General features: G+C 42.6%; 2 protein-coding genes across 3 annotated transcripts; both read left to right on the plus strand.

Annotated features, from left to right (window-relative positions):
• Window positions 1-21: 21 nt before the first annotated feature.
• slc26a11 (solute carrier family 26 member 11) lies at window positions 22-8,219 on the plus strand. 2 transcript variants are annotated; one of them, XM_056371629.1, is made up of 15 exons: window positions 22-206; window positions 1,357-1,605; window positions 1,705-1,961; window positions 2,245-2,437; window positions 2,767-2,852; window positions 3,496-3,712; window positions 3,893-4,071; window positions 4,222-4,294; window positions 4,889-5,000; window positions 5,209-5,264; window positions 6,043-6,183; window positions 6,271-6,398; window positions 7,097-7,196; window positions 7,284-7,417; window positions 7,518-8,219. In XM_056371629.1, the coding sequence occupies exons 3-15, from the start codon at window positions 1,758-1,760 to the stop codon at window positions 7,665-7,667; spliced, it is 1,773 nt and encodes a 590-aa protein (XP_056227604.1). In that variant the 5' UTR covers window positions 22-206; window positions 1,357-1,605; window positions 1,705-1,757; the 3' UTR covers window positions 7,668-8,219. The 2 variants fall into 2 exon arrangements, with proteins under 2 accessions (XP_056227604.1, XP_056227605.1); XM_056371630.1 differs by lacking the exon at window positions 22-206 and adding an exon at window positions 1,122-1,140.
• Window positions 8,220-11,515: 3,296 nt separating this feature from the next.
• On the plus strand, window positions 11,516-22,145 carry LOC130166296 (deleted in malignant brain tumors 1 protein-like). Its single transcript, XM_056371820.1, has 15 exons — window positions 11,516-12,285; window positions 12,466-12,894; window positions 13,156-13,470; window positions 13,751-14,179; window positions 14,446-14,760; window positions 15,034-15,462; window positions 17,339-17,653; window positions 17,934-18,362; window positions 18,629-18,943; window positions 19,083-19,285; window positions 20,293-20,441; window positions 21,116-21,361; window positions 21,477-21,636; window positions 21,730-21,802; window positions 21,900-22,145. Exons 1-15 carry the CDS (start codon window positions 11,877-11,879, stop codon window positions 21,917-21,919), a joined length of 4,236 nt encoding a protein of 1,411 aa, XP_056227795.1. The 5' UTR covers window positions 11,516-11,876; the 3' UTR covers window positions 21,920-22,145.
• Window positions 22,146-22,416: the final 271 nt, after the last annotated feature.

Below are 22,416 nucleotides of genomic sequence, written 5' to 3' on the forward strand. Positions count from 1 at the left end.
GACGAAGGTCACGTGAGAAGAGAAAACAGGAACCTCTCTCTCTCTCTTTCTCTCTCTTTCTCTCTCTTTCTCTCTCTCTGGGCTCGCGCCTCATCAGTGGAAGTGGTTTCAGTAAAAGGGGAAGAAGAGCAGTTTAATAGAAAGGATCTGAAAAATCACTGCAGAGCCGCCAAGGAACAATAGAGTTAGACAGGAAGACAGATACGGTAAGAATGACAGCCCTCTTCTATTGTGATGATTTTCTACTTTCTGTTCTGCTCTGATCTGTTCTATTATTTTCTGTTTTTTTTTCCTGTTCTATTATATTCTATTGTTTTTCTGTGTTTTAGTCTACTGTAGTGTGTTGTTTTTTCCCGTTCTGCTCTACTCTAGATGTGTCGTTTTTCTATTCTATTTTATTCTATTCTATTCTGTTCTGTTGTATTGTTTTGTCTATTCTACTCTGTTGTGCTGTTTCTATTTTGTTCTTTTTTACTGTGCTGTTTTTCCTTTTATATCTTATTGTGTTATTCTATTCTATTGTTTTTCTGATGTATTGTATTGGTGATTTTTGTTCTGTTTCAATTGGTTCTGTTCTATACTATCCTAATTTATTTTATTCTGTTCATTCTATCCCAGTCACACATGTTACTGTTTTAATGAACTTATTCTTGTTCTTCCACTTTGTCAATGCATCAACTTATTGCTCAGTCAATTTTAGAAGAATATTATCAAGAGGTCAAAGCTACAGCAACACTTGCAGTAAACTGAAGAACATCATTAGACCAACATGTTTTGGCTTGTGGCTTTCATCGGGGTCATCACAAAACACATCACAACTAACAATTAACTAGTGTAAGTATGAAACAGAAAAAAATATAAAATGTTACTCGTGATCGTGATGACCCTGTTCAAGGCCATAAGCCGAAATGTGTCAGTCTAATAAAGTTTTTCTGTTTACAGAAAGTGTTGCTTTAGACTTTTTCCTTTCTCCGTGAGGCTTGGAAGTAGGTGAAGTTGTGCCAGAAACTTCACTCTGCTTCTAGGAGAACATTATAACACAGAGGTGAATATATGTGTGAATATTTCTTTGTCAGGGAGTTTTATGGCCTGTTGGTGACTGTGGAGAAAAATTTGCTGCTGTTGTAAAACAAGAGACAGGTATGCAAAGCACTGACCTATCATATGATCCTCATATGATTATCATGCTCTGAAAGCTTGTTAAGGTCAAAGGTCACATGAAATACCTGTCTTCAGGTTAGGGAAACCTTATTAAAATACCTGTAAGAGACCTGTAAACAGATGTGGTTATTGTCTATATGACCTGGCAGCACGCAGGTAGTTGACTTTTGTTGTTGTTTTTTCCGTCACACACAGATCACAGCATGCATTTGAAGATATGGCGCCGGCTCCCTTCGCTGAGCTGTGTATTTGTCCAGAAGAACACACAGACAAACTGACACATGCATGTGCACATAGCACTTCTATGTTGTGTTTTCATGAATGCTGTCCCTGTGGAGAGAGAAGACTCTCAGGAAGGAAAACCAAAGCCACAGAAACCAAGCAACATTTACCAAAAGCCAATAAGTGACATTTAAAGCAGAGGAGAAAACTTCATTGTTTCGTGTAAGTGGCTTTTATTCTGTAATCAACCTCCTCGTGCACACATTTACATATACAGCTTCATTTCTTTGAACACTCACAGCTGTCTCTCCATCCCTTCAGCCATCCCTCTCCCCTCCAGGTTCTCCTGCTCCACCTCTAACCTTGCCCACACGATGGACCGGCCTCTGCTGAGACGAGTGTCGGCCGGGGGCTGCTGCTCCTACAGCACCCTGAAGGCCTGGATGCCCATCCTCTCCTGGCTGCCCAGGTACAAGCTGAGGTGGCTTCAGATGGACCTGCTCGCAGGCCTCACCGTCGGGCTGACGACTGTACCGCAGGCGCTGGCTTACGCTGAAGTAGCTGGCCTTCCTGTGCAGGTGAGACCAGCTCGTCTTGTCTGTGAAGGTTCATCTTTTGGATTATCTTGTTCCATTAAAACTGCCCAGTGGGCAACAACTGGCTTACAAACTAGTTGTGATGTCATAAATCTTGCTTGTACGCACACGTCTTAAACTGAGGTTTAAACTGAGCACAGCTCAGAAAACAAACTGCACGTACATCATTCTGCACAGTGAAGCTTAAACATCCTTGTGCAGTAATATTGAGTGGAGGGGGACTTTAAACATTTATCATGCATTTATAAAGCACTTCTCTCCACAGTACGGACTCTACTCTGCCTTCATGGGGGGTTTCATCTACACCCTGCTGGGGACCTCTAAGGACGTGACGCTGGGTCCCACGGCCATCATGTCCCTCCTGTGTTTCTCCGTGGTGGGGGGGCAGCCACACCGCGCTGTGCTTCTCAGCCTCCTCTGTGGACTCATCCAGGCTTTAATGGCATTACTGAGATTAGGTGAGGGGAGAGCTGCTCAGGTCATGTGGGAACCTTGTGATACCAGTTTTGGTGATTTTCTTTAGTCAAAATTTAGTCAAAACTCAACCTGACCTGAATTTAGGATGAATTTTGCATCAAAACCCATTGTAACGGTGCTTACTATTTTAAAAGCATATTGTGACAAGCAGGGTATTAGTTTGGAAGTGCAGGAAGCCACTTCCTACCACCACATCTACAACTTCCTTTGATTAACCACACACAATTTCTGTAAAATCGGTGAATGCTTTAATTTTTGTTCCAAGGCCATGGCTCTGTAAATCATTAATTGCCTTGCTTTTCCTCTGCAGGCTTCCTCTTGGACTTCATCTCTTTCCCTGTAATAAAAGGCTTCACTTGTGCTGCTGCAGTAACCATCGGCTTTGGCCAGGTCAAGGTGAATGTTAAACACATGCACACACGCGTACACATGCACATGCAGATTTAATATTGTTGTCTTCTTTGCCTTTATGGGTCGAAAATGTCTGTATCTTTGAGTGTCTATCTTCCCTCTTTTAGCTACACACATAAAAAGTCTGTTTTTCATAGGGTATTCACATTAAATCACAACTTACAACACAGTGACACCACCACCTGCTCCCAGCAAGAAACCACGTTCCACAGCAGAGAAAACTTACAAATAGCCGCTTTAATCAACAATGAAAATAATAGTTAGTTCCATTCCTTTAAAATGTCTTTTTGTGTGTTTATGTAAAAGAAAAAAAGAAAAACAGCTGATATGTTTTCAGATTTTACACCAGTGTACAGTTTCAGCACGTTGATGTTAGATCGAGCTTCAACAGGGAACCAGTTTAAGGTTGGATTTGTGTCAAACATTTCTTGTATTTACTGGGAGATTCTGTAACATTTGAAAAAAAAAACATAGGAATGGATTAAACATCATTAAAAGAGTATTTTCACTTATTTTGTAGCTTCTGTCTATAAAGCAAAGAGAGACCCCTTTTAGTTCACCCACTGCGTTCACTGCTCTGACCGTCGATGGCTTTAGCTGATGGCACTCCTGTTGTTTCTGTCTGTAGAATATTCTTGGACTTCGAGGCATCCCCCACCAGTTCTTCCTGCAGGTTTACTACACCTTCTACAAGATCCCAGAGGCCAGTATAGGTGATGTGGTCCTGGGTCTACTTTGTCTCGGCCTGCTGGTCATGTTGATGTTCATGAAGACGAGTCTAGGCTCAGGCAACGGGCCCCCCTCCTCCAGATTCGCCAGGAAACTAGTGTGGGCTGTTGCTACCAGTCAGTACCTGTGTGGTTATGAGTGTGTGTTTGAATGCATCTGTCCTCTCTACAAGCATGACATGTACAGTAATGACAGTGTTTCACTTTAACGAAGGATAACATAACGCCTGGTCCACTTTTTTTTCCTGAAACTTACATTTTTTTTCTATTTGTCCTTTTCCTGTCCGTCTTGGTCAGTGCGTAACGCTCTGGTGGTCGTGGCTGCCTCCTTCATAGCATTTTCCTGGGATGCCTACGGTTATCATGTGTTCACAATCACTGGAGAAATTTCCCAGGGCCTCCCACCGTTCAGGCCCCCACCCACCTCAGACACCACCGCCAACGGCACTGTGGTCTCCTTTGGAGAGATTGTAGAGGTAAAGGGCAAAGGGAAGCGCCAGTAATCAGATGAGGGCAGTGAATTTTTCAGCAAAATGATTGAGTTGTAACTTTCACTTCCTAAAATGTCTCGAGTTCTCCAGAAACACAGTTGACTCAGTCTAGCTCCCTCTGTTTTTTTTGGGCAGGGTTTTGGAGGAGGGCTTGCTGTGATTCCCTTCATGGGTCTGTTGGAGAGCATTGCTATTGCGAAAGCTTTTGGTAAGTGTTCGGTCCAGACTGAAGTATCTCAACAACTATTGGATTGATTGCCATGAAATTTGGTTCAGACATTCATGGTCTTCAGAGGATGAATAATAATGACTTTGGTGATCCCCTGATGTTTCCTCTTGTGCCACCACGAAGCTGACAGTTGTGATTTTGAGTGAAATATCTTATGCGGATTGCCTGGAAATTTGGTGCAGAATTATAATCACTTTGGTGATGCCTGGACGTTTTTTTTTTATCTCCATCATCAGATCAAAAACCCAAATTTGTCCAATACTTTGGTTTATGACTAAATACCTTTAAAACTAAAGGCATTCCCATCAGCCCCATCCACTGTACTTTGTGTATATTAATTATTAGCCAATGTTAGAATGCTAACATGGAAAAAAAATGTCATCTCCTTCAACAAGTTAAAAAGAGTCAAAATTATTTTATGCAAACTTATTATTAGAATTGGAGAATTTGCCATTTTACTGTTTTATTGCAAAAGTACTTTTCCATCGATCCCCCAGCACTAGAATGAAGGCAGCTAAAGAATGAGTCTTTCATCAGACTTTTGGCTGATTTTAATTTCCTGTTTGTCCTCAGCGAGCCAGAACGACTACAGGATCAATGCCAACCAGGAGCTGCTGGCAATTGGTGTGACCAACATCATGGGATCCTTTGTGTCCGCCTATCCTGTCACTGGCAGCTTTGGGAGGTTTGTGTGTGTGTGTGTGTGTGTGTGTGTGTGTGTGTGTGTGTGTGTGTGTGTGTGTGTGTGTGTGTGTGTGTGTGTGTGTGTGTGTGTGTGTGTGTGTGTGTGTGTGAGTGTGTGAGAGAGAGAGAAAGAGAGAGAGGGAGAGAGAGAGGGAGAGAGAGAGAGAGCGAGCTCTCTTTACAGTGTCATGTTTTCTCTTCATGTCCAGGACAGCGGTGAACTCCCAGACTGGGGTTTGCAGTCCAGCTGGAGGGATCATCACCAGTGAGTCCTGACACTCTCTGTCTGCAGTCTCCTACACCCTCTAGTGGTGGTCTGTGATATCATGTTTCATCTCCACTTCTCCCCATCCTTTCTTTGCCTCCTTTTTCCTTGTCTACCTAAGTGTTGTCATGTAGGTCAGAGGTAGAGGTGGTAAAGAAAAAACATCATACACAGGCTTTAGCAGACATGGCAGATTACGAAACAACAAAGACAACATTCGTCTTAAACAGAGACAGCCCAGCATGTGAGCTTAGGCAATTTATACATAACTTTTTTAAATTAAAAATAGAGCACACATACGAAAAATAAAAGATTAATATTTATTTGATCTTCTTTACTGTCGACCCCCCTCTCCACCAACGTACTCTTCATGTAAGACACTGAAGAAATAATAAACCTGCATCTTTAGGTTCATCACCCATCGATGATGGAGGAGTCACAGAAGGATTTTGTGTGATCATCACATAAAGTGCTATTCCTTTAGATGGCATCTTACAGTGTAGTCTCTTATTTGTAATTTCTTGCTTTTCTGGTTCAGTTAATCATCACATAGTTCATGGTGTCTGGGTTTTCTGTCACCAGCCTGTTCTAACCAATGAAAACACAAAGACAGCAGTCATTTATTCATTTTTCAATTTAAAATCATCGTAACATTGTACGTATTTGACGTATGTGACTTTGGGTTCTCTGTCTTCCTGATGAGTTTGTCCATGCTTCTTAGTTTCTCTAAATGTCTCTCTCTCTCTCTCTCTCTCTCTCTCTCTCTGGGTTTTTGCAGGTGTGATAGTGTTGCTTTCCCTGGCGTTCCTCATGCCGGCCTTCTACTACATCCCCAAAGCTTCCCTGGCTGCTGTTATCATCTGTGCGGTAGCTCCTATGGTGGATTACCGTGTCGTGGCTAATATGTGGAAGATACGCAGTAGGTGTCTGCTCAGTTTTGTACTTCAGCGTTTGCCCGCCTGTGTCAGTCTGTTTAATCAAAGTCTGGTGCTCGTGTCGTCCACAGAGCTGGACCTGCTGCCGTTTGCTGTTACGTTCCTGATGAGTTTCTGGCAGGTGCAGTATGGCATCATGGGAGGTGTAGCTGTATCTGGAGTCCTGCTGCTTTACAACATGGCCAGACCCCAGATAAAGGTACTGTGTTATTCTATACAGGACTGTGTGTGAGCAAGTGTGTGACACTTCAACTGTGAAACATATTAAACCTTTTCACAGGCAGCGCACAGGATGTTGTCTGTAAAGAGACAATAGTCATTTGTTATCAAGGCATTTTCACAGGATGTAAGTACAGTCAGTTTATTTAATAGGGAAAATGCAATTTAACATAGTTTCTAAACAGAGCATGAAACTGACATGTTGCACAGAGAGTTTATAGTTGTTGCTAATTTTCAACTCTTGTCCCCAGTTGTCCCCAGTTGGTTTTTACATGTAGACTGTGATTAACACACTAAATGTTTAAACTTGCTTCTTTGGGGCTTGAAAGTTGTCGGGGAAAAAAGCCAATGCGCCCATTGCATTGATTGATGGGAGAGTTGGGAAATATCAGGATATTTGCCAAATTTGAAACAATAGCAACTGTTCAACCACTGAGATTTTTCTAGAACGTTTTATACCACTGTAGGTATCCCTTTTTAGTTTGGTACGGTAGTGTGTTATTGTGCTGTTTTGCAAATTACTGAGCAGGACTGTTTAAATGCAATAACAACAGCCTCTACAGACCACATGGGGGCACCGCTCTGCATTAACTCCACAGGACAATGTCTCACGCCACCTTGCACTTCAACAGTGAAATCCGTGTGTTTGTGCTAACAATGTGTGCCTATCGAGTGCAGGTGTCTGATCACGGTGTGCTGGTGATGGAGTTGAGCAGTGGACTCAGTTTTCCTGCCACAGAGTATCTCAGCCACATCATACACACCCAGGCTCTGCAGGGTAAGGATTCGTTTGCTAATCATCCACCTCGTCTCTTTCAGTGTTCCCTGTTATTCACTCACCCGTCTCCCCCCTTCTCCCCCTCAGCGTCTCCTCCTCGGTCAGTGGTACTGGACTGCCATCATGTCAGCATCATAGATTACACAGTGATCAGCGAGCTCAGGGACTTGCTGAGGCAGTTCGAACTACGAGACGTGAGGCTGGTGTTTTGCAGATTGCAGGTACGATTATCTGTTATAGAATTCAGTTTTAACAGCAGCGCAACAAAATAAATACAATGTTCTCTCCTTCTTCTCTCTTTTTTCTCACACACTCCTTCAGCCCTCTGTTCTGGAGGTTCTCCTGGCAGCCGATCTTGAGGGCCTCAGGTACGCAGACAGTGCGGAGGCGGCGCTGCAGATGGTGTCAGGAAACTGCCTCGATGACCGACACAGAAACAGTCCAGTCACAGACTGGCGAGAAGATGTTTGATGCTGGACAGAAGCAATGTAGCAACAACACTGATCGGTGAACTTTCTGAACTGGGATTATTGGGCTGTTAATGATGTTAAAAGGTGATAAACTACCTCCATTAATAGCAGTCACGTGCACGGAGACTGGCAGTGGCCAAGTGATATCTCCTTTTTTCCTGTCCTAAGAAATTATTACACTGAACTTCGTATCTGCCAGACTTCCCTGGAAGACTGGAAATTACTGTGCAATCTCCCAGATTACAACACTACACGAAAACATGGGACCAGACGTCTAATATTGTGTTTCATATGCTTTTGATGGACATTTTGCATTTTGTGTGAATGATGAAGGAATGAGAGAAATAATATACTGAAATATATATTTTTACTAACAGAGCATTCACTCTGTTATGTGTTAGGGCTGAAGGTGACAGTTGAGCTGCCAGAGACAGAATTTACAGAATAACAATTTAGTCATCAATTCATTGATTTACTCAATAAATTAAAAACCCAAATCACCACATTTATAAAAGGATTTTTAGTGAATAAAAAGTTTACACTTTCATGTGTATGCACGTGTGCTTGTATGCGTCTATGCATGCAGAAATGTTTGTGTTACAGTGAAGTTGCACAATTGTACATTTGAACAGAAGATACAATGGTAAGAGGAAGTATGTAAGCCCTTTGGGACGACCTGGTTTTCAGCATTAATTGTTAAAAAAATGTGATCTGATCTTCATCGAAGTCACAAGTATAGACAATAACACACAAACACATGTATAGTTTGTGTCTTTATTGAACACACCCATTAGACATTCACAGTGCTGACTGAAGAAGTATATGAACCCTTGGATTTAATAACTGGTTGAACCTTTTGCAATAACCTCCAACATGAACTTCCTGTAGCTGCAGATCAGACCTGCACAACATTCAGGAGGAACTTTGGACCAGTCTTTCTACAGAACTGCTTCATCTCAGACATAGTGTGAGGATGTCTGATGTCAATGGCTCTCTTCAGCTCATTCCACAGCATCTCTACTGGGTTAAGCTCTTGGCTCTGACTGGGCCACTCCAACAGGTGGATTTCTTTGTTTGAAGCCATTTTGTTGTAAGATTTACTTCAGTGTTCAGGGTTATTGTCCTGCCGCATCACTGAGCTTCAGCAGATGGACATCCACCCTGACATCATCCTGTTAGAGACCCTGATAAACTTGGGAAATCATTTCTCCCTCGATTATGTTAAGCTGTCCAGGTCCAGAGGCAGCAAATCAGCCCCAAATTATAATGCTCCATCCATCGTACCTCACCCTTGGGATGGTGTTTTCATGCTGGTGCAAACAATTCAACCTTAGTTTCATCACTCCATAAAACTGTAGCCTTGTAGTGTGTCAAGCTGCTCACTTCAGGGGCACAGCAATGTTTTTTTGGCGAGCTTCCTCCGTAGTGTCCTGCCATGCGCATGCTCCACGTAACCATGCACCATGATTTTTATACGGTAGACTCATGAACAGAGATGTCAACCAGCTCCAATGATTCATTTTAATTTTAAATTTAATTTAGCTGTTACTCTGAGGTTATTTCATACATTACTGATCATTCTGCGTTGTGCCTTTGGAGTCATCTTAGCTTGGCACCAACCTCCTGCAGTAGCTGCAGGACGAAATCGTCTCCATTTATATATATATATATATATATATATATATATATATATACTTAGATTTATACTTATCTATATATATAGATTTATACTTTTTCTTTCTTTCAGCTTTATACAAATCAACAATTCTTCATCCTACGTCTGCTGAGATCTCTTTTATGAGGCTTGCTTCACATCAGCAGATTATTCTTGTGGATAGCAAACTCAAAAAGTAGGTCTAACCTAGTGTTATAGAACTTATTAGCACATTCCTCTTATTGTGGAGCACTGAGAACTGAGTGAACTATTAACCTTGGGTTAATGATCATATAGGAGGAAGTGATTTCAGGGACCACAGCGATTCCAGTAAACAATGATAAGAAGTGACACTGATGATAAAAACACTGTAAATCAAAATGAAGACAGGTTGTCCACTCTACAGCACAGTGTGTTCCCTGCCGTGAACTTTCAAACTTTTGAAAACTTCAAAGAAACCTGTTCGAACAGGTAACCATAGAAACATACAGTAAAATGGGGTCTAACATGCATCCAGTGTCAGTTTTATCATGCGTGGTGACAGATGTTGGCGCTGACATCAAAGGAATCATCAAAATGGTTATTTATTGAAATCTACTTATAACTACCTATAACTGTCTTTAATTTTTCCTTGGATGTTTAAAAAACATTTATTTGACAATTGTTCACTTTCAATTTCCAGAGATGGATGAGAATGGCATTTGTTCAGGCAAACTGAGTAAGACTGTGAATGAAAACTGCGGGATGCTGTCAAATGCTTGTGTACCTTGAGTTAAGATTATTTTTTCCAGGGTCAGTGTTAAATTTCTGTGCTATAAATCCATTTCATTCACAACTGTTGACAAAAGGTGTTTATAAATGGACATTTGTGTTGCAATGTGCAAACTTGAGAGTCCCCCATTATGTCTCAACACTCACCTGACATGACTCTAGAACTATACATTTTATTGACCCATGGCTCAGGTGTTTGTTTCTTTACCAGATCTGTTTTCACTTTGTCGTACTTTGATTGTGATGAATAAATAACCTTTGATGTCGTATGAATCAATGCTGTCAATGATTCCTTTATGTGTTTCACCAATTACCTCTTTTGTGTCCTGTGCACACAGTGACAGGCCCATAAATTCACACACTCGCTGGGCACTTATCACTTTCAACTTTCTCTCTTACTGCTGGATTCCCACATACTTTCTCCAAGGTAAGTGCAGAGACTGGCAATGTGCAGGAGAACCTAATAATCATTGGAAAATGTGATTTTAAGACATCTCCTTTGTCTTTTTCAGCAGGTTTGTGTCGTGGATGCAGCCCATAATGGGGGTGCCTGGGGGTTTGTTATTGCTCCTAATTTTGCAGATTTTTACAGGAAGCACTTCAGGTAAGTCGTCTGACTTTGTGTCATCCTGGCTTTGACATTATGACACATATTTACTGTCTAACTGTACCATCCATTTTGAAAAACTTTTTCTTTTTCTTTCATTTTTGTGTCACATATGGATGGACTCCAATTAAATCACTAATTTAAATGGTGCCTTCAATTTATTTATACACATAAATCATAGCTGCTGCCACCACCAAAGTTAACAGATTACACCCTCATAAATATGACCTTGCTTGCATGACATTTTCTCATTTCCCTGTGATTCCATCAAATTTAAAAGTAGTTTTAAAGTAAAAACAATTTACACATATTCTTAACTGCTTATTCCAGGGATTTCACACCAATTTAAATATCAAAATAAAAAATAAAAAATTAGATCTCTTGCATATAATTTCACACATAGCCTACTATTATTATTTTATTACATAATACTGATTATTTTCTTAAATAATATTTTGGAAAGTGGATTATAATTTAAGGTAAAGTTTTGTTGGCCTGAACAAAGCTGTTATTATGATCTACCATGAGGTGCAGTATTTTGAGACCACTTAACACTCCTTTTTTACCAAATTTTATGTAAGAAATGGCATTCATACACTGATGTAATTCTACAAACATCACTCTGTAGTGAGATTTGAAAAGATTTGTTTTCTGTGTAATTGTACACACAGAATACCTAAACATGGATCATCCCGAATTGGAAAGGTTTAGTTCATTTATAGTTTCATAACTTGATTTTCAGTGTTTCATGTGGAAGAATTTGCAGGAGCCTGTGTCAAACTATCCTCGTACTTTTCACAGGGACACTTGTCTTCAGCTGCGATTCATGTCATGATCAAGCCAACTGCCTCGAGTCACGAGAAAGGGGAGACACCTTTGCCAGCCAGGGCCTCTCTTGTGTCTGTAAAGATGGCTTCGTAGGTGATGGTCTCACCTGCTACAATACAAAACTCTGCAGGGACTCTTCTTGCTGTAGCCAAGGCTATCACTGGTCACCAGACAGCGGCTGTGTAGACACTGATGAGTGTTCCCTCCCAGACTCGCCCTGTGCGCCATCTCAGGTTTGCCAGAACACACCTGGCTCTTTCAAGTGCCTGCAGCGTTCCTCCAGCCCCAGATCTGGCCCCTCTCCCCAGTCTGTCCAGTTCAGCTGTGGAAACACTGTTTGCCCTTTAGGCATGGACTGCATCAATAATAATGGGCTCGCCCGCTGTGCTGACCCATGTGACAACTACACTGTACTGAACGATGACTGGCGTTCAGTAAATAACACAATGAATAACATAATACACTGTGACAGAAATATTAACTGGCAAGGCTGGTATCGTCTGTTTCTGGGGCAAACTAGTGCTCATATTCCAGAGAGGTGTGTGGAGGAGAACAGGTGTGGAACCCACGCTCCTCTATTTATAACACAATCTCATCCCACACAGTCAGGTGAAATTGTAGCTCGCACTGTGTGTAATGCCTGGAGCAACAGTTGCTGCCGTTTTAGGTCACACACCATCCATGTCAAGCTCTGCTATGGAAACTACTACGTCTACAAACTTGTGGCGCCGTCCGTATGCAACCTTGCATACTGTGCAGGTATTGTTCCATTTTAAAAACAAATTACAAATTACATTTTCTCATCTGATCAATCCATTTAACTGTTTCACTGTTTGTATTAATGAAGATATTATGGTTCTAGTAATTCAAGTAACAATTTATGAATAATAACTCTCATTGGCGCTGCATCAGGACAGTAACTTTTTTCATTGTAAACAGATGTGAACATAACAGACACTGAAGTTCAGCCAACCACACCTGATCCAGCACCACAGACATCTGCCAGTCAGGTCAACATCTCTGCCACAACAGCGGTGGGCAACAGTTCAGCAGCTGAGGGAGAGATCCGTCTGGTCAATGGAAACAGCTCCTGCTCCGGCAGAGTAGAGATCTTCCACCATGGACAGTGGGGGACGGTGTGTGATGATGCCTGGGACCTGTTTGATGCACAGGTGGTGTGCAGACAGCTGGGCTGTGGCAGAGTCCTGTCGGCACCACAAAATGCACGTTTTGGACAGGGCAGAGGGCCCATCTGGTTGGATGATGTCATGTGCACAGGCAGCGAATCAAAGCTGAGTGAGTGCCGCCACCAAGGGGTTGGATCACACAACTGTGGTCACCATGAGGATGCTGGTGTCGTCTGTGAAGGTAAACACTGATTTGTACATCTACAGCCAGTGAAGAGTCACTGTCTCACAGAGTCTCTGTCATGTAACATTTAACTAAGAGGATTTTAATACACACCTATAACACAAATAGGAAATATGTGCTTTACAGTATTCTTTTACATCTCCAGGATCTTTGGTCTCAAATTATATTCATCATTTTAAACAGAAAGCTGTTGTGTGTAGTTGTTAAAGGAATCATTGGCTCTAATCAACAATAATTTGTTGCATGTGTTTCTATTAGCCGGTTCACCAGTGAGGCTGGTCAACTCTGGCAACCGCTGCTCTGGCAGAGTGGAGGTCTACCATGATGGACAGTGGGGGACGGTGTGTGACGATTCCTGGGGCCTGAACGATGCCAGCGTGGTGTGCAGACAGCTGGACTGTGGCAGGGCTCGTTCAGCACTTCAAAATGCAGCTTTTGGACAGGGCACTGGACCCATCTGGTTGGACGATGTCAGCTGTTCAGGAAGTGAAACATCCATAACTGACTGCAGACATCCAGGGTTTGGGGTCCACAACTGTGGTCACGTTGAAGATGCCAGTATCATCTGTGAAGGTAAATGTTTATACATATTTAAAGTACGCTCCAGATCTTATGCTCACATTTAACCAGGAAACTGCCTCATCAATAAGTTCCAGTGTTTACCTCACACAACAGACATTGTTTTGTAGCACAATAAGTCAAATGTACAGTAAAGGTTTGTGTCATGATCATAAATGTCTTGTGTCTAATGTTGACATAATCAGTTTTATCTGTGATAATGGATCTTATGCTCGTCACTGGTGGAGGTTCAGGCTGCTGTTGTCTTGTGAGTTCACATAAACTTTTCTAACAGGTCAACCAGAACCGAACAGCACAGCTATACCAAGCACACCTGATCCAGCACCACAGACATCTGCCAGTCAAGTCAACGTCTCTGCCACAACAGCGGTGGGCAACAGTTCAGCAGCTGAGGGAGAGATCCGTCTGGTCAATGGAAACAGCTCCTGCTCCGGCAGAGTAGAGATCTTCCACCATGGACAGTGGGGGACGGTGTGTGATGATGCCTGGGACCTGTTTGATGCACAGGTGGTGTGCAGACAGCTGGGCTGTGGCAGAGTCCTGTCGGCACCACAAAATGCACGTTTTGGACAGGGCAGAGGGCCCATCTGGTTGGATGATGTCATGTGCACAGGCAGCGAATCAAAGCTCAGTGAGTGCCGCCACCAAGGGGTTGGATCACACAACTGTGGTCACCATGAGGATGCTGGTGTCGTCTGTGAAGGTAAACACTGATTGGTACATCTACAGCCAGTGAAGAGTCACTGTCTCACACAATCTCTATGGTGTAACATTTAGCTAAGAGGATTTTAATAAACACCTACTGTATTACACAAATAGGAAATATGTGCTTTACAGTATTCTTTTACAACTCCAGGATCATTGGTCTCAAATTATATTCATCATTTTAAACAGAAAGCTGTTGTGTGTAGTTGTCAAAGGAATCATTGGCTCTAATCAACAATAATTTGTTGCATGTGTTTCTATTAGCCGGTTCACCAGTGAGGCTGGTCAACTCTGGCAACCGCTGCTCTGGCAGAGTGGAGGTCTACCATGATGGACAGTGGGGGACGGTGTGTGACGATTCCTGGGGCCTGAACGATGCCAGCGTGGTGTGCAGACAGCTGGACTGTGGCAGGGCTCGTTCAGCACTTCAAAATGCAGCTTTTGGACAGGGCACTGGACCCATCTGGTTGGACGATGTCAGCTGTTCAGGAAATGAAACGTCCATAACTGACTGCAGACATCCAGGGTTCGGGGTCCACAACTGTGGTCACGTTGAAGATGCCAGTATCATCTGTGAAGGTAAATGTTTATACATATTTAAAGTACGCTCCAGATCTTATGCTCACATTTAACCAGGAAATTGCCTCATCAATAAGTTCCAGTGTTTACCTCACACAACAGACATTGTTTTGTAGCACAATAAGTCAAAATCTACAGTTATGCTCCAGTTCTTATGTCTTGTGTCTAATGTTGACATAATCACTTTTATCTGTGATAAAGGATCTTATGCTCGTCACTGGTGGAGGTTCAGGCTGCTGTTGTCTTGTGAGTTCACATAAACTTTTCTAACAGGTCAACCAGAACCAAACAGCACAGTTATACCGACCACACCTGATCCAGCACCACAGACATCTGCTAGTCAGGTCAACGTCTCTGCCACAACAGCGGTGGGCAACAGTTCAGCAGCTGAGGGAGAGATCCGTCTGGTCAATGGAAACAGCTCCTGCTCCGGCAGAGTAGAGATCTTCCACCATGGACAGTGGGGGACGGTGTGTGATGATGCCTGGGACCTGTTTGATGCACAGGTGGTGTGCAGACAGCTGGGCTGTGGCAGAGTCCTGTCGGCACCACAAAATGCACGTTTTGGACAGGGCAGAGGGCCCATCTGGTTGGATGATGTCATGTGCACAGGCAGCGAATCAAAGCTCAGTGAGTGCCGCCATCGAGGAGTTGGATCACACAACTGTGGTCACCATGAGGATGCTGGTGTCGTCTGTGAAGGTAAACACTGATTTGTACATCTACAGCCAGTGAAGAGTCACTGTCTCACAGAGTCTCTGTCATGTAACATTTAGCTAAGAGGATTTTAATAAACACGTATAGTCAAGCCCGAAATCATTCATACCCCTGGCAAATTTTGACTTAAAGTTACTTTTATTCAACCAGCAAGGTTTCTTTTCACTGGAAATGACACAAGCTTCTCTCAGAAGATAATAAGACGATGTACAAGAGGAATCATTGTGGAAAAAAATATTTCTCAGCTTTTATTTACATTTGAACAAAAAGTGGCATGTCCAAAATTATTCATACCCTTTGCAAACTGTCACAGTGTATGGAAAAGTCCAAAGTTCTATACCTGTCCAAATAGTCCAAGCTGTTCTAAAGCATCCTTATTACCCTGATTCATTGGGAACAGCTGTTTTAATCAACTTAACAGGTGAAAAACAGCAGCTCTCTGCAGTTGGTTTGTGGACAGTCATGGCTAAGACAAAGGAGCTCACTGAGGACCTGCGGCTGCGCATTGTGGCTGCTTGCAAGTCAGGGAAGGGCTATAAGGCCATATCTAAATGTTTTCAAGTTCCAGTGGCTACAGTGGAAAGTATTATTAAAAAATACAATACGTTCCGCACTGTGGAAAATCTCAGAGGACGTGGTCGGAAGCCAAAAGTGACACCTGTGCTGGCCAGGAGGATAGTGAGAGAGGTGAAGAAGAATCCAAGGATCACCACCAAGGCCATCCTGGTGAATCTGTGCTCTGCTGGTGGCAACGTCTCAAGGCAGACAGTCCAACGGACACTGCACACTGCTGGGTTCCATGGACGCAGACTGAGGAGGACGCCATTTCTCCAGATAAGGCACACAAAAGCCCGCTTGGCCTTTGCAAATGATCATCTGGACAAAGAAGAATACTTCTGGTCTTCAGTTTTATGGTCAGATGAAACAAAAATTGAATTGTTTTGCCACAATGATGTATCCTTCATTTGGCTTAGGAAAGGAGAAGCCTTCAACCCTAAGAACACCATCCCCACTGTCAAACATGGTGGAGGGGACCTGATGCTTTGGGGGTGTTTTTCAGCCAATGCACCAGGGAACCTAATCACAGTAAACGGCACCATGAAAAAAGAGCAATACATCAAGATTCTCAACAACAACATCAGGCAGACTGCAGAGAAACTTGGCCTCGGGCACCAGTGGACACTTCAGCACGACAACGACCCAAAACACACAGCAAAAGTGGTGAAGAAATGGTTAGCGGACAAAAACATTAACGTTTTGCAGTGGCCCAGCCAGAGTCCTGACTTGAATCCAATTGAGAATCTGTGGAGGGAGCTAAAGATTAGGGTGATGGCAAGGAGACCCTCCAACCTGAAAGAGTTGGAGCTCATCGCTAAAGATGAATGGGCAAAAATACCAGTGGAGACATGCAAAAAGCTGGTCAGCAATTATAGGAAGCATTTGATTGCTGTAATAGCCAATAAAGGCTTTTCTATTGATTATTGAGAAGGGTATGAATAATTTGGGACATGGCACTTTTTGTTCAGATGTAAATAAAAGCTGAGAAGTATTTTTTTCCACAATGATTCCTCTTGTACATCGTCTTATCTTTTGGGAGAAGCCTGTGTCATTTCCGGTCAAAAAAAAACTTGCTGGTTGAATAAAAGTAACTTTAAGTCTAAATTTGCCAGGGGTATGAATAATTTCGGGCTTGACTGTATAACACAAACAAGAAATATGTGCTTTACAGTATTCTTTTACATCTCCAGGATCTTTGGTCTCAAATTATATTCATCATTTTAAACAGAAAGCTGTTGTGTGTAGTTGTTAAAGGAATCATTGGCTCTAATCAACAATAATTTGTTGCATGTGTTTCTATTAGCCGGTTCACCAGTGAGGCTGGTCAACTCTGGCAACCGCTGCTCTGGCAGAGTGGAGGTCTACCATGATGGACAGTGGGGGACGGTGTGTGACGATTCCTGGGGCCTGAACGATGCCAGCGTGGTGTGCAGACAGCTGGACTGTGGCAGGGCTCGTTCAGCACTTCAAAGTGCAGCTTTTGGACAGGGCACTGGACCCATCTGGTTGGACGATGTCAGCTGTTCAGGAAATGAAACGTCCATAACTGACTGCAGACATCCAGGGTTCGGGGTCCACAACTGTGGTCACGTTGAAGATGCCAGTATCATCTGTGAAGGTAAATGTTTATACATATTTAAAGTACGCTCCAGATCTTATGCTCACATTTAACCAGGAAACGGCCTCATCAATAAGTTCCAGTGTTTACCTCACACAACATATATTGTTTTGTAGCACAATAAGTCAAATGTACAGTAAAGGTTTGTGTCATGATCATAAATGTCTTGTGTCTAATGTTGACATAATCAGTTTTATCTGTGATAATGGATCTTATGCTCGTCACTGGTGGAGGTTCAGGCTGCTGTTGTCTTGTGAGTTCACATAAACTTTTCTAACAGGTCAACCAGAACCAAACAGCACAGTTATACCGACCACACCTGATCCAGCACCACAGACATCTGCCAGTCAGGTCAACGTCTCTGCCACAACAGCGGTGGGCAACAGTTCAGCAGCTGAGGGAGAGATCCGTCTGGTCAATGGAAACAGCTCCTGCTCCGGCAGAGTAGAGATCTTCCACCATGGACAGTGGGGGACGGTGTGTGATGATGCCTGGGACCTGTTTGATGCACAGGTGGTGTGCAGACAGCTGGGCTGTGGCAGAGTCCTGTCGGCACCACAAAATGCACGTTTTGGACAGGGCAGAGGGCCCATCTGGTTGGATGATGTCATGTGCACAGGCAGCGAATCAAAGCTCAGTGAGTGCCGCCACCAAGGGGTTGGATCACACAACTGTGGTCACCATGAGGATGCTGGTGTCGTCTGTGAAGGTAAACACTGATTGGTACATCTACAGCCAGTGAAGTGTCACTGTCTCACAGAGTCTCTGTCATGTAACATTTAGCTAAGAGGATTTTAATAAACACCTACTGTATTACACAAATAGGAAATATGTGCTTTACAGTATTCTTTTACATCTCCAGGATCTTTGGTCTCAAATTATATTCATCATTTTAAACAGAAAACTGTTGTGTGTAGTTGTCAAAGGAATCATTGGCTCTAATCAACAATAATTTGTTGCATGTGTTTCTATTAGCCGGTTCACCAGTGAGGCTGGTCAACTCTGGCAACCGCTGCTCTGGCAGAGTGGAGGTCTACCATGATGGACAGTGGGGGACGGTGTGTGACGATTCCTGGGGCCTGAACGATGCCAGCGTGGTGTGCAGACAGCTGGACTGTGGCAGGGCTCGTTCAGCACTTCAAAGTGCAGCTTTTGGACAGGGCACTGGACCCATCTGGTTGGACGATGTCAGCTGTTCAGGAAGTGAAACATCCATAACTGACTGCAGACATCCAGGGTTCGGGGTCCACAACTGTGGTCACGTTGAAGATGCCAGTGTTGTTTGTGAATGTATGTTTCTTTTTATGTTTTTCACTGTTTTGACATTATACTCTTAAATAACTACACACTGAATTGGTCTGGCATTTACTATCTCATCTCCTTTCTCACACCCTTTAATTTGGTGATTTTATATCTTTTTTTTCTTTAGTCCCTCCACTCCAGTTTACTCAGCTTATTTGTGGCCGTGATAAACTCCAAGTGGGGCTGGATTTGGCTTCCATAACATCCAGTGGTTTGGACCCATTCTCTGGAAACCTGGCTGCCCTTAACTGCTCCTGGGTCAGAGTGCGTAATAATGAAGTTTGGTACGAAGTGGAGGCTGAGGCAGGTGCTTGTGGAAACACACTGACGGTAAATACTTAACTACTGTTCTTTTTTCTTTATTTTTTGCAGTATCTCTATAAAAAATTATCATGTATTGACTTCTTCTTTTCTATTCTACCCTATGCATGCAATTGATGGACATTGCTAGAAATTCTGGGCCACCTTACACTATGTGTCTCTGTGCCCTACTTCTTTAGCTATGGACACCTTGAATATTCATCTACTTCCAGCTCCCTTACATCTGCACTCCTCCAATGCATCACTATAGTACCTGTTGTTTTATGTATGTTTCCGTTCAGGGTTAAACCCAGACAGCTAGCATGGAGCTACTACTGTGGTTTTATATAAGTTGAAGATAGTTTTAAAGAACTGTAAAAAATCATAGCAACTTGAAGAAGTTACACCAACTTACAGGATATATATATATATTAGATGAGATTTTAAACAATAAGAGAGCAGAAAACAACTACTGTCTATTTAAAGATGTAGAGGAGTAATGGTCTCCTGAGCAGAGAATGAAGTCACAACCCCTGTGTATGCGTTGCAATTCAAGCTTCTCTGTTCTTTGTTTTGGTAGCCGGTCCGGACAGTTTGTGCATGTACATGTGTGTGTGCATGCACAGGAGTCCCTCCCTGTTAAACCATTGGCCCTGACCACCAACAAAGAAAGAGATAAAACCAGAGTGTAGCTGAACTGACCACAGGGACTACTACATGGACTCATTACTGACCAGCTAGAGTAGGCATGATAACGTTAGCTAACTTGCTGTTACCGACATTATGAATTTGTTCAGCAAATCGCTAGCTGGCTTATTGCCCCAGCTTGTGTCTAAGTAACGTCTGCACAACATCTTGATCCCTGTTCTGTGGCCTCAATGATGTTCCTGATGGTTCTCTTCATGTGCAGTCCCATCATGCCAAGGAGCTTGAAGGGACAGTATCTTAAACCCAGGTTCTCCACCTGAATGATAAATCCTCTCAACCTGACATAATCCTTCACCTGACTAATACTTTGTTCATCCTCTGTCTTTCAGACCAACCGCACACATGCAATCTATTCCAACAGTTTATTTTTCTCCCCAACAAACTCGTCCTTGACTCGTCCTGTGAGTCTTCCTTTCTCCTGCGCATATCCCCTCGACATGGACACCGGCCTGAATGGGCCGCTCAGACCATTCCTGCAGTAAGTACTTTATTGATTATGACTATGACATCACTCAGTATTTACAGTTGTAAAATGATGAAGTGGCAATGTGTATAATTGTTATGTGATTATGCCATTTTGCCGATTGTTTTGATGACATCATACCACAATCATTAGGACAAACCTGGTGAAAATTGGTCTAGTCTCTGTGTTGCTTTTAACCATTCATTCTGTATGGTTCATCACTGTATAATGTTTTTCCAGTTTTAAAAAGGAGGAACAAGCTCTGTTTCAGTACAAGAATTGGATTTTAATGGTTTGCTTTCGAGCAAAGTCAATCTGGTATCCAATCAAATTCCCAAGTATTCATAACAGTCAAATACTTGGGAAGTCGATCCCTCCAGTTTGTCCCCTGATCATGTTTTAAAGAACACAGCATGGTGAACCAAAACATCACAGGAACTCACAGAAACCTCAGGCCCCTCTGTAAGGATGTACCTGAAGAAGACGCCCGAACTATGAATTTTTCCCTCTCTTGTCTAGCTGCAGATGTTGCAGGATCATATATCCTCAAAACCCAATCTCCAAGAAATAAATAAAGGGATATAACAATAAATAATATATTAAAAAAAACAGTAACGATAAGAAAAAGAAAAACTGAAAGGAAAATGACTTGGTTATCACAATTAAAAAAATATATATTTTCTTGACAGGCCTGACACACCTGGCATTTCAGACTCAGGTACCAAAGCCAGAGCCTCCATGTCTCTGTTCCGCAACTCCAACTTCACTGAGCCTTATGCAGCAGGCCGGATCATCCTTCCAGTGGGCTCTCCTCTATATGTGGGCATATCTGTGCAGGAGAGCGATCCGAACTTTACAGTTGTTCTGGACCACTGCTATGCCACTCACTCATCAAACCCTAAAGATCCCACACGATACTTTGTCATTGAGAACAAGTAAGCGTCCCTCTTTGTCCTCAGCAGATACTTGGTTGTGTAATGGAAATGGCAAAAAGTTAAATGTACAATGATGTGTAATGGCCCTGATGACCTGCTGTATCCTCTCTGCCAGGTGTCCCACTGCCCGCCGACAGGTGTCAGTGATTAAGAGTGGCTCATCCTCCCAGGTTCGTTTCTCTGCCCTGTTCTTTTCGCCCCAGGGTGAAAACCGAGACACCTATCTTCACTGCAGCCTCAGCCTGTGTGACCGGAGGAGCCACAACTGTGTTCAAGTAAGTCACACATTTCACTTTTTCAATAGCATTGTCAATCATTAATCAGTGCTGCTTTAACACTGGTTTTAATGTTTCTTTTCCACCCCATAGCCTTGCACAAGAACATATCGCTCATTTTCCAGCTCTACTCCTCTGGAAGACATCACCATTGGACCAATCACTTGTGAGTATGAATTGCAATCTGGTCTCAGGACGAATGTCTCAACACAATGATCAATACAGAATTAATAATCTTTTTACTGTTTCTTCTTTATCTTCAGGGGACAAGTCGCCTGAGTGAGCTGGTGACTTACAGTAGTAACACAAACACTTTACATATTGTGATATTATTAACATGTTCTTTTTTTACTCATAAGTCAAAAAATCATAAGCATTGTTGTTACATTGTGATTTAAATCTTACCACATAGTTCATCCCTCATTTCTATTTCCTGTGTACTGATTTTTACTAAACAACAATGAACAAAATAAACCACAGGAGATATATTAAAAATGAAGGTACCAATACTTTTCTTCTCTTCTGTGCTTATTTTCAGTGCAGCCACGATGTGAACACATTATAACACTTTCCTTAAAAGATGAAATCGTGCTGTAAAATCACATTGTTTTTGTTAATGTAAATATCCACTTCATCCATGAGCAGTTGTATTGCCGGCTCAGTGTGGTCCTACTGCTTAACCTTCTATACTAAACAGAAAGTGTTACTAACACTTTGTAAAAGAGTAGGCAGTCCCTATATTTAGTGGTCATACTTACAGGAGATTGGGGGTTGTTGAGA

The sequence above is a fragment of the Seriola aureovittata genome, chromosome 3, assembly GCF_021018895.1.
Source record: "Seriola aureovittata isolate HTS-2021-v1 ecotype China chromosome 3, ASM2101889v1, whole genome shotgun sequence".
Classification (NCBI taxonomy): domain Eukaryota; kingdom Metazoa; phylum Chordata; class Actinopteri; order Carangiformes; family Carangidae; genus Seriola; species Seriola aureovittata.